General features: G+C 40.0%; 2 protein-coding genes and 1 non-coding gene across 4 annotated transcripts; 1 reads left to right on the top strand and 2 right to left on the bottom strand.

The window, feature by feature from the left end:
• Positions 1-86: 86 nt before the first annotated feature.
• Positions 87-10,043, bottom strand: plbd1b (phospholipase B domain containing 1b). 2 transcript variants are annotated; one of them, XM_061756805.1, is made up of 11 exons: positions 9,156-10,043; positions 8,624-8,876; positions 8,250-8,333; positions 6,611-6,752; positions 6,396-6,539; positions 5,913-6,051; positions 4,057-4,254; positions 3,837-3,977; positions 2,228-2,413; positions 1,667-1,773; positions 87-1,517 (listed from the first exon to the last, which is right to left on the bottom strand). In XM_061756805.1, the coding sequence occupies exons 1-11, from the start codon at positions 9,220-9,222 to the stop codon at positions 1,341-1,343; spliced, it is 1,638 nt and encodes a 545-aa protein (XP_061612789.1). In that variant the 5' UTR covers positions 9,223-10,043; the 3' UTR covers positions 87-1,340. The 2 variants fall into 2 exon arrangements, with proteins under 2 accessions (XP_061612789.1, XP_061612790.1); XM_061756806.1 differs by having other exon boundaries at positions 8,624-8,846.
• Positions 9,350-9,422, bottom strand: trnar-ccu (transfer RNA arginine (anticodon CCU)). The gene has a single exon. It is a non-coding gene; the product is annotated as a tRNA-Arg (tRNA).
• On the top strand, positions 9,683-11,726 carry cby1 (chibby 1, beta catenin antagonist). The gene is made up of 5 exons (XM_061756807.1): positions 9,683-9,817; positions 10,042-10,152; positions 10,241-10,346; positions 11,192-11,304; positions 11,407-11,726. The coding sequence occupies exons 1-5, from the start codon at positions 9,743-9,745 to the stop codon at positions 11,473-11,475; spliced, it is 474 nt and encodes a 157-aa protein (XP_061612791.1). The 5' UTR covers positions 9,683-9,742; the 3' UTR covers positions 11,476-11,726.
• The last annotated feature ends 87 nt before the right edge of the window (positions 11,727-11,813 follow it).

Below are 11,813 nucleotides of genomic sequence, written 5' to 3'. Positions count from 1 at the left end.
TAGTATCTTGCGCAACTTCAGCAGGAAGTGAAAAGGAAACACGCAGATGCAATGTTGGTACTATGCAAAGACCAAAACAACTAGACTTCATAAGGGGATCAGTGTATTACTTCATTTCGCGTACAAGCAAACACTGTGTATAGGAAGTAAAACAGTCAACTGTCCTATGAGAACTCCTTAAACATACAGTAAGTACTTTGTACATTGATGCCTGCATATAGTCCTCTTTTCTCTCCTCTCTTCAAACTCCTCAATGATTTCCATATTTGGTCACAGAGTCACATTTTTAAAAATATATTGTTTGTCTCATCCACAGGCATTGGCTTTACCATTACCGTACATATTCAAGCCAATGTAAATGTTGATAATACTGTACCACCCATGTATCCCTTTTCTGTACTAATTGTCCTCGTTGGGGTTGCAGAGAGCTGGAGCCTGTTCCAGCTGACATATGCTGATGATATTTTGACCTGCTGGTACGACCTATGATTACATACAAAATCCTTTATGTTATACCTGTAAATATTCTCACATTCCCAACATACTGTAAATGTTCCTACAGTTCTGCATTTCATTGGGTGTGTACCTATACCCTGCAAAATGACAATGAACTCTAATCTTTAATATCTAGAGTTTACACATTAGTTATCAGGATAGCAATGATGCAGACGTATTCTGACCCCATAATGGTATAATATTGTATGTTACTCGAATAAAAAATGATTTAAAAAGCAGAATATAGTCTCAAAGGATCAGTTGAAAGGGTGTGAGACTAACGTGCTATTATAAAGAATTATTACTCTCGGGCATTTACAAATCAGTCACTGCATTAAACATTTTCATGGGAAGAAAACAGTCACTTTTCCATATCAACTTGACCAAACTAGCTGCACACTTAGCAGATAGAAGTCATATAGATACAAAAGGAAACAAATTTAAGATTCGCTTGGAGTCCAAGGTTATGACTCTCAATTACATAATGTGGAATGCATGAATTATTCAACCACAATTGTTTGGCAAACCATAAATGGAAAACCTTGGCCCAATGGTATCAGGGTATCATGTACCCTCAGTGCTACATGTCAAACAAGTGGTTTCACTGAGAGTTAAACATTAACATTTGCGGGTGATGCTGGAGGAAAAGGTCAGCACTCCCCCCTCCTCTGGGGAATAACACTTTGCATTGTGTCCAAAGACCTGCTCAACCCAATCTGCAAACAGCCTCTGTCATGTTTCTTGTTGAATGCCAATTAACAAATTTTACCACAGAAAACTGACAAAAGATTACATTAGTCCATTGTACTTATAACCAAATATTGCAGAGGTGATGGCAGGTATGATTATGGCCGCTGGAGAGCGTGTTTCATGGTGACAAAGGAAAAGTTGTACATGTGAGGAAGACCCTCATGGGTGGTGAGGTTGAAGGAGTTCCACGAGAATGGTCGCAGACCCCCCTGTGTTGTGGGGCCGTTTACTGCCTCTGCGACCAGCTGGAGAGCCATCTGGTAGTCAGTCACCTGTGTCGTGAGACACGAGCGAGCAAGGGGGGGAGTAACAGACAGGATGAGGAACATAATGTGTTTTTACTCCACTCCCCAAATCTCCAAAACATTCACACTTTGAGTGAAGTAGCACAATCGATGGTCACAAAAACACATTGATCCACCTTAGTGTCATAACAACCATCAGGGCGTGGCCTCCTTGGTCGCAGGTCATTACGGCAACAAATGGTTTTGCACGGATGGCCTTTGGCATAAGGATCTCTTTTGTAGTCTGAAACACATCCAATATAGGACACGTCTCTTACAGCCACACAAATGGTTCCAGTTTCAAATAATTTATTCAGATTTTTTCCCCATAGGAAATAATGGCGATATAAATCTATTGTAAGCTTTATTAACCGGATACTCAATTTTAACATGCATGTTAAATCAATTAAGGACTCCAACTTGTGAATGTGAAGTTGTTTGGCTATACAGTATATGCTCAGTGAATGTCAGGCGACCACTAGACCACTGTGCAAAAAAAGTCACAAAAACGCAGCAGACAAGTATAAGTATAATAAACACAAGTGAGGTAGTAAGATCTGCTGAGGACTTACAAACTGTTTAGCTTAGAGGCATATTTCTTGCTGAAAACGCTCATTGATTTACACATTTTTGGATCATTCTCTGTGTCTTGAAAAATAAAGGGTCATTTTCATCAAATATTGCATTATTACACCTACTGCTGTATCTCATGATGTGCTTGAGGGACCTGAGGTCAGACACCTTGGCCTGGTCCCTGCGGAGGATTTTGGCTCTGGGACAAAGGTCATAGGAAAAGTCTTCTCCGTATCTCCTCCACATCACATCGTACCCACTCAGGTTGTAGATGTCAACATGAAATGGAATGTTGTAGGATGGCCAGTACCCTTAAGAGTGAGGCACACTGGGGATAAATGTTATCCAGATAAACCACCAGCAGAGGTGGGTAGTAAGAAGCTACATTTACTGTGTTACATTTTATTTATTTTAAAAAATATATATTTACTTGAGTATTTTTGTTAAGAAGAAACACTACTTTTACTCCATTACATTGGGCAACATTCCGATCACTACTTGTATTTTTATTTACAGGTATTCATTATTGCTTGTGCAATCTATTTTGGTTTGTCAGAGAGACTTGTGTCACATGACTGTTTCACTAATCGAACATAACTATTTTATTTTATTATTATGATTATTATTTTTTTACATGTCCCATTCAGCTGCATGGCCATGCAGGGGAGCTTTAAATAGTCCCTCTGCTTATTATTATTATTATTATTTTTAATTATTCTGATGTTTATTGAAAATGCAGCCAGACAGAAAAGAGTTTTAGGGGACAGACCGAGGGACAGAATGAACAAGGGGAATAGGGATGTGGAACACAGAAGAACAAAGGTTAGACAGGCTAGATATTTGACTGCAAATAACATTACAAAGTCAAATCCCGTTCCTATTTGTGGACGGGGGAGACACCCGGTGAGCACATGCAACAACTAACCAATAGGACAAGTTGAGAAAGGACAGAAAAGGGCAGGACAGGATAGGATGTGTGAAATGAGCAAGGGAAGCAGACCAATCCAACATAACTACTAATGACATTTGACTCCATTTCACTAATCGGGCGGAGCCAGGTAGTCACATGACAACATACAGTATCTGCAGTGACACGGCACCAGACAGAAGCAAAGTTTTCAGTTACTTATTTACATAGCAGAAATCTATATTTACCTTACTGACCGATAGACTCCAGCTCACCCTCAACACAAGTCAGGATAAGCAGTACAGAAAATGAATGGATAGACTACGAAAAAGAACAGCTATTTCATGCGTTGTCATCTGTGTCCGCCTAAAATGACAGCATTTCAGCCTACAAGAACTCCTCTTGGAGCACGACAAACATACATGCTGTCTTGGTCTGCATTTGCAAAAGGTGATTCTCTGTGGAATTAAACTAGCAGGTCAACCACAGCAGGTGAATGCAAATTGCAGTTGCTCCAACCCATTTGCTGTGAAAATGGTTGTCCGCATTCAAAAGGAGCAAAGGGAGAAAAGCAATCCGCAAAAGTATCCACAGCACTGAAGATAAAGCTGTAAGTTGGAAGAACTCATTGTTTTCTAATAAGCAAACAGGTGCCATCATTGCTGATAAATGTGGGTGAAGCCACCTGTCAAAGTTCAATATGATACTGTTCTGAAGTAATAGTAACACTCTTACTTGACTACAGTTTTGGGCTACTCTACCCACCTCTTGCCACCAGCCTGGTTAACTAGTATTATGTTGAAAATGAGTTTGTGTTTGTGTGTCACCTCCACGTAAAGCTTGGGTCTGGTCAGTGTGGATCACTTTCCCAGGAATCTGCTCCACAACAGTCAAAGCTCCAGTCCTGATGCTATGTCCAGGTGAAAACTTACCCAGATCCACCACCATGTACTGATTGTTATACGTACCTGTAACAGAGTAAGAAATGTTGCTTTGCTTCCATCATCAACTTTCTGTTGAGCAAAATTAAGCCACTTTCGTTCGGACCTGAGTTGTATTTCGAGAAGATGCGCGCCCACTCCTCGCCACTGTGCGCCAAGCTGTTGGCCAGGCGCACTCTCTGCCAAGCCAACAGGCTGTGAGGGCTGAGCTGAGAAAACAACGAGGCGTTGAAGACACTGATAGAGGTTTGAGTCAGCAGGCCGCTCCCGAGCAGGTAGAAGTCATCCAGTGATGTAAGGAAGCCTGTGGGATGAGGAGGAAGTGCTGGTCACATGGAGGCAGAGGTTACAGGCAATGTGCAGTACTTTTAAAGTAAATATTGGAGTCTTTGTTTGTTAACAGCATTATGTGATAGATAATTTCCATGAAACGGGCAATGGCCAAGGAAGAAGACAGTAACCATTTATAAGGCAAGGTTCCATACGCCACATGCTTCACTTAAAAGAATTGAACTCTCTCAGCTTGTCCACAAAGAAAGGTAAGGATGAATTATGTTATCATTAAATATAATGAAAACGGTGGATGGTCACTGTTCTGGTTAGCTGATTGATTGGCGACAAGTTCAGGGTGCAATCTATCTTTCACCAGGCAGCTGGATTTATTAAAATGATAATAAGTAACTGAAGTTCTTACTGTCTATTAAAAAAATAAATAATACCTTGGTATTTTTTAAGTACAGTAGTTTTATGATTACCCTATAAAGGGTTACATTTTGGTGTGGGTCAGAATAAAGGTGCAGAGCCAGGGGTTTTTGCTCTACTTTTGTTCACTTGGAGGGCATTTTCATTTTTCCTTTTTTCTTAATTTCCCATAATGTGTATGTATGTCAGTTCCAGATTATCACACTACTCACTTTAAACTGCTTCAAATTATCTGCACCATTTGCACAATTATCATTGTATCAGCATTACCACATTAAGGTAACCATTATTGCTCAGTGACTCTCCGCAGTGTGTTTTTATCTTTTTGTGTCTCAAAAGTATTTTTTTGTCAAAATGGCTGCTGTTGTCTTACTAGAGCGGCTCCAACTACAGGAGACAAATTCCTTGTGTGTTTTTGACATACTTGGCAAATAAAAATAAGACTGATTCTGATGTACCAGTACCTTTTTTCATTGTTCTGCTGCAATGACAAAGTTCTATTCTATTTTATTCTGTAAGGGTTAGTCATATGCAGGAAGTGGGCACCTCTGTTCAATTTGGTGCTGGTACAAAGTATGGTTGTTTGGACCTGGTTTACACTTATCATAAATGTCATCAGGTGTAACCATTCAATGTTAACTACAGTAATACCTCTATTGATGTCACTGATGTTACTGACAGTACAGTACTGTTATTTTACTGTAGTATATTACATTACAAAAGGAAAGTTGAACTTTCTTATTTTTATATGACAGGGAATTGCTGGTCCTGACCTACCATGCATTTTAAACAGCTCATGCTGTCATAAAGAAAGAAAGAAAGAAAGAAATGTCTTCATTGTAACAGTGAAGTCACATCCTCCCCGCTCTAAAAATAGCAGCAGTTGTATTTGAATACCAACAGAGCCTGTAAGAGGATTTTTCCGGACCTGGGCTCCGACAAATCTTTGCTGATGAAATGACTTAGCCTGCTCTGATCTGACTGCAAGAGAAAACACGAGACATTGTGGCTGAGATTGGATGTAGACGTGCACACATTGCATGGGATGTTTAATCATCACTGCCAGAGCAGAGGAATTACTTTAAGAGGGGAAGGTTCATAATGGACTTGGTTAAACTCTAGGAGGTTGTTGTATATATTCTGTCAGAAAGAAGTGCTTTATTGAACTGGAATAGTCAGTATTTTCTGACCATTTTTTAGGTGCAAAGTTGAGATTACTATACATATATGTATGTATTTTTCTCTGTGGAGACTGTGTACCAGGATAGCTGCTGAATGACATTGTTCCAGTGGCTGCATGTGACACCCTGAGGTCCCAGTGTTTATAGATGCGCATGGTGGCCCCATAATTATACCAGCTGGAGTGGCCCAGCAGCAGGTTCTCAAAGCCAGATGTCACCTGGGACACAGAGAAGAGAAGGTGGACTGATGCGTTTTTGCATTGTAGTCCCATTTTTTTCAGAAAAGAATGATTTACAGCATGTGTCTGGTAATCATATTCCTCATAACTTAACATATCCTGCATTGGATCACAGGAATTCTCACCCTCATTTGCACTGAGTCTTTGTTGTCTGAATGACATGTGGATAAAAGGAGAGAATATCCCCTTTTAAGAGGCCCTTTTAACACTGTCAAGAGGAGGAAACCACATGCAGAAGGTGCAACAAAGAAGACAAAAGAAAATCTATGTTGAGAATTCCTCAGTGTTCACTCACAGCTTGGGCCAAGCCAGCCCGGCCTGACCTTTATGAGTGCTGTGCAGTGGCCCATTCCCGGTATCTTGAAAGCAGTGGGGCCGGTAGAGTTGGGGCGAGGTGTCAGCGCAGGGACAAGGTCCAGGAGGTCACCGACACCATTCAGAAAATGAACAGCAAATGTCGACAGAGGCTGGGAAGGGAGGAGAGTGAGATGAGTACGATGACACGGTGATAATCATCCCTGTAATACGCCTTACACACATCTATGTGTTTTCCTTTGGCCCACTGTCCAGCTCCAGCAATTAGACCGTCTAATTGGGCCAGGATCAGTCCCAAATGTTTCCACAGGGAGTCACTGTTCTTCCTCAGCATCACTTGCTCTCTAGCCCATTGGTCCTGTTTGCTGTGGGTCAGAGAACACTGTAAAGCACAGGTTTCAAACACACACTCACAGGTCAGCTCAAGCCACCAAAATATTGACACATTTTTTCCCCTTGACTTCTGTTCAGAATTAGTCTTAAAAATGATAATGATCACATTCAGGGGTGATTATTAGGGACAGTAAGTGTAAATGCCTCGCAGTTTAGCCACATAGCTAGTCTGTAAACAAACACAATGCGGCTCAGTTTATGGATAGCAGATGTTGTGGATAGCAATATTCTTTTGGCAGAAGGTCAAACTTGTTAACTCATCTGAAAGGGCACCACGCAAAAGTAAATAGCAGAGCAGCAGGGTGGGGAAAAAAAAACTTTGTATCATCAAAACTTCCAGTGGTATTTACAGATGAAACCAGAAGTTAACATACAATATTTAAAAAGACATGCATTTTTTTTCTCACTGTCTGACATGAAGTAAGACTAAATAAACATTTCCTGTTTTAGGTCAATTAGGATTACCAAAATTATTTCTATTTGTTGTGAATGCCAGAATAATGAGAGACAGATTTTTTTTTAGATTTCTTTTTTATTTTTCCATTACTTTCTTCAAAGTCAGATGTTTGCATACATTTCATTAGTATTTGGTACAGATGCCTTTAAACTGTATGACTAGGGTCAAACTTTTTTGATATCCTTCCACAAGCTTCTGACAGTAGTTAGCAGGAATTTTGGCCCATTCTCCCTGATGAAACTGGTGTAAGTGAGCCAAGTTTGTAGGCCGCCTTGCTCTCACATGCCTTTCCAGGTCTGCCCATAAATTTTCAATCGGATTGTGATCAGGGCTTTGTGATGGCTACTCCAGAACATTGACTTTGTTATCGTTAAGCCACTTTGTAAGCAGTTTGGCAGTATGCTTCGAGTCATTGTCCTTTTGGAAGACCCATGTTTTCTGAAGCTTTAACTTCCATGGTGATGTCTTTAGATGTTGCTTCAGTAGTTCCACATAATGTTCTTTCCTCATGGTGCCATCTATTTTGTGAAGTGCACCATTCCCTTCTGCAGAAAAACAGCCCCACAACATGATGCTGCCACCTCCTTATTTCATAGTTGGTAGGGTGTTCTCAAGGTTAATATTACATCTCTCTTGTTTACACAAAAGATCAGCTGTTTTCTTTTCACCATACCTTAAATAACTGTAGACTGTGATTTTTGGCATACTGTTACACCCCTAGCGATTACATTTATGTGGTTTCACAGTTATACCGGTCCCCTGAGGGCAACCATAACTACAGCATGATGTGGCCTGCGATGACAACAGGTTTGACACCCCAGCTTGTGTTTTGTAGTAGTATTGTATCATAATGGAAGATATTCAAATATACAGTACAACTACAAGGTTTGATTTAGCTTATTTCAAATACTGAAAAAAGACTCAAGGCTGTAGACACCACTTCGCTTACCAGAAAATGTTACTCTATTGTATCACTGTGCCATATAAATGTGAACTGATATCAACACTGTACCTTAAGAATCTTTTCAATGGATCCAGAACCTTCTCATCCTTTATTAGCTGTGGGTACATGTTGTAGTAATGATTAAATATCTGTCTGCAATTAAAAAGAATAACAGCCAAAATAATTATAAAAAAAAAAACAGTATACATTTGTATCATTTATACTATTACTATGTGCGTTCATCATTCTTTGAATTTACACATGAACTAACAGTTTACACACAAATATTTAGATTTACAATTAGGAATGTTCCATCATTGTATTACTTGCCTGTTCTTATCAAGTTACAGCAGATATGTGTGCTTTTTAATACTTTATTCAGTGCTTTTATAAAGTGTTTTGTTGAAAAGGCTACACCGTAAAAGGTAATCCCATCTTCTCACCCAGCAGTGAGGTAGCCTTCCAGGTAACCAGTCAGAAAGAATGTAGTCTCATCTTCTTGTTGGACCCCTCCATAACCGGCGCAGATCTCCAAGATGCCCCATCCAGTGAGGTGCAGGGTATCATTGAAGTAACCATAAGCACCGCCCTTGGTCTCCTTCACCCCCTCCTTCAGGATAACCCTTTTCTGGGCAGCATCCCAGTACACTGTGGCCTCACGGAGGTCTGTCATTGGAAGAGGATGGTTCAGGGTCACTGGGTTGAGGTTAAATAACACATGATGGAACACGTTACAGCAGTGACATAGTCATTCAATTATTTAAAGAACGTTGTTTCAACGTTGGTCTTGCCTGACCTGGCTTGTTCCTGGAGTACATAAGATTGTTCAATTTTTATTGACAAGTATGTATATAATATATGCAACCATTGTTATGTAAATTATTATATTTAACAGAATACGTGGTTGTATAAACTTAGTTTTCAACAGTTGTAACGGATAGTATTTATTCTAACACTACAAATACCGATACTCACGCCAAGTGTGCACTGACGCAGCCAAAGCGTTCAACAGGATGCACAGTTTGATGGCCCGCTGCTCCATTTTTGTTGATAATTTCCTGCAGCTGTCCCAAAATACGAAGTCCTACTGCAGTTACCGCTGACACGAGTAACGTCGATATCGCGCGTGGTGACACATCCCGAAAATCCAGGAGGAACGAAAACACAACCACCCCAGATGGGACTCGAACCCACAATCCCTGGCTTAGGAGGCCAGTGCCTTATCCATTAGGCCACTGGGGCACAAATACATTTACACTATGTGTACCATTTTGTTTCAATAGTCGCCAATACTACCTGGATACGGATAAAATGGAATTAAACAAAAGTAATAAAAACCAATTTATGAGGCGGAGGGAATCCCATCACCATGGTGATACATTCATTGTCGAACGTTCCATTTTCTCGTCTTCACAGGGGCTTACCTCGTTGCATATCAAGCCAAAACGTCATAAAAAAACACTCAAAGAGTGATGCATGCATATCAAATTTCATATAGTTCTAATAATTGAGTAAGGGTAGTATTCGGCGTCCAATTATTTGATAACTTTACCTGTTATAGAATGGAACATTCGCACTTGCGCAGTACAACGCATGCGTTGTGTGGACAGAAGTCGACCACGGCGTTAGTTTTGGAGGTAAATATGCATTTATAAACTTAATAACACCAGCAACTACTAACCCGTCTGAAACAGTCGACAGTATTAAAATGCAGGTATTGAGAAGTAAGCTCGTTACTGTTAGCTACCTAGCATTAGCTAGCCGCATAGCGTCCTTCTGGTAACCACAAACACACCATGGCGTTAAGAACATTTCTGCATGAACACGAACATTGTTTCAATGGATTTTCGATCTTATTTAGGATCTGAAAATGTCCCTGAAGCTCCCGCGATTTGTGAAATCGTTCAGTCCGTCGTTCAGCCCGAAGAAGATTCCTCGGCGGAAATCAGCATCGTTATCGAGCCTTCACACAGTAGGTTCTTGCTCCCAAACAATTCCAAACAAGTCCATAGATGCGTGCAGAGTCAACAGATTAGAGAGACCGTTGTCCTCTCTTCTAGTTGGACCGTTCCACTCAGGAAATAGAATTGGGCCTTGACTATGGACCTCCTTCAATGAACATTGGAGGACATTCGTTGAAATTTGAAGATGGACAGTGGATAACAGGTGATTGCAAGCTATCTTTCCCCCCCCCATAAGAGGCCAGTGCAGAGAATATCACCATGCTTCCTGTGTTTGAGCTTTGTGTCTATACAGTGGGTCCTCAATTTAAAAGAAGGCAATCATTTTTAGACATTCATATTCATGAAATTTGTCCTCTGCATTCAACCCAGAGGATTTCCACACTACGGCCCGAGGGCCATTTGAAAGAAATAACATTTAACATGACCTGCAACACTATTTAAAAAAAAAAAGAGGAAAAAAGGGAATGCATCATGAAAAGTGAGGATTTCGAAAAAGAGAACCCCTCTCTCTTTTTCGAAACACCCACATTCCCCATGGGTGCAACGCCCCCTGGCCACTACAACTAATGAGTTTATGTATTGAGCTTTTCTCGGTATGCAAAGAAACTATTTGCAACTAAAATAGTAACATTTCTCTTCATAATGCTGACTAACGATAATTCTGTTTCAGAAGTAAAATTGGACTCTTCCACTTTCTGCTCTGTGTCAAGGTCCGATTTGTGAACGTATAGTATTAATGAACCTCGAGTAACTGCTTAAAATGTTTTCAGTTTACTAAAGATTGGTCTGATATTGTTTCTAAATGTAAAGATATGCTCAATACAGGGGGATACAGGACTTCGGGCCAACCCAAAATCTTAAAACTAGTTGCCTTATTACATTTAATAGAAAGCTGTGATGGACAGTCGCTATAAAAATCTACACACACCTGCTCAAAGGCCAGGTTTAACTTTGCAGCTGCCGCAGTTAGGAACCTTGAACCCAAGGACCCCCTGTATATCACTGAGTGCCATCACAGTATCTATTTTTTTCTTTCTGTATGGTCAGAATCGGGTGGAAATGTAGCCGTCCGAGAAGTAGAGCGGCTTAAGAAGAAAAATATGCAGCTGGAGGAGGAGAACAATATCCTGAAATTGAAAATAGAAATTCTAATTGACATGGTGAGAAAAGAAGCCTGGGTTACAACATGTTCTACATCATCTTCATATATTTTATTGTTCTTCATTTCTTCTAATCATCTGCATTGGATCTTTTCTGTGTAGCTGACAGAGTCGACAGTAGAGTACCACCTGATGGAGAAAGAAGTGGAGGTGATAAAGTCTCAACATTGAAGGAATGACAAACATGATACAATGCCTTCCTCATAGGAAGTTTTTAAGTAGAATGTGTTTTGATTTTTATATATATATATATATATATATAGCACACAATTGCTTAGTTTATAGCAATATATTTTATGCACTAGGTTAATTAATTTTGAATAGCCTTATTTTTTTATTACCTACTGTATATTCAATGTTCATCTGTCTGACAAATGATTTTTCTATTCTCTTCACATTAAAGTGAAACCTGTAACAAAGTAGTTGGAGTAGTTTTATTGGATAAAGTTTTTGGTCCATGATGAAGCAATGAGCAATTAAGCATTTTGAAAACAAATGATGCCTAGAGT

The sequence above is a fragment of the Phyllopteryx taeniolatus genome, chromosome 19 (assembly GCF_024500385.1).
Source record: "Phyllopteryx taeniolatus isolate TA_2022b chromosome 19, UOR_Ptae_1.2, whole genome shotgun sequence".
Classification (NCBI taxonomy): domain Eukaryota; kingdom Metazoa; phylum Chordata; class Actinopteri; order Syngnathiformes; family Syngnathidae; genus Phyllopteryx; species Phyllopteryx taeniolatus.
The sequence above is the reverse complement of the archived record's forward strand: the minus strand, read 5'-3'. Positions and strand labels throughout refer to the sequence as shown.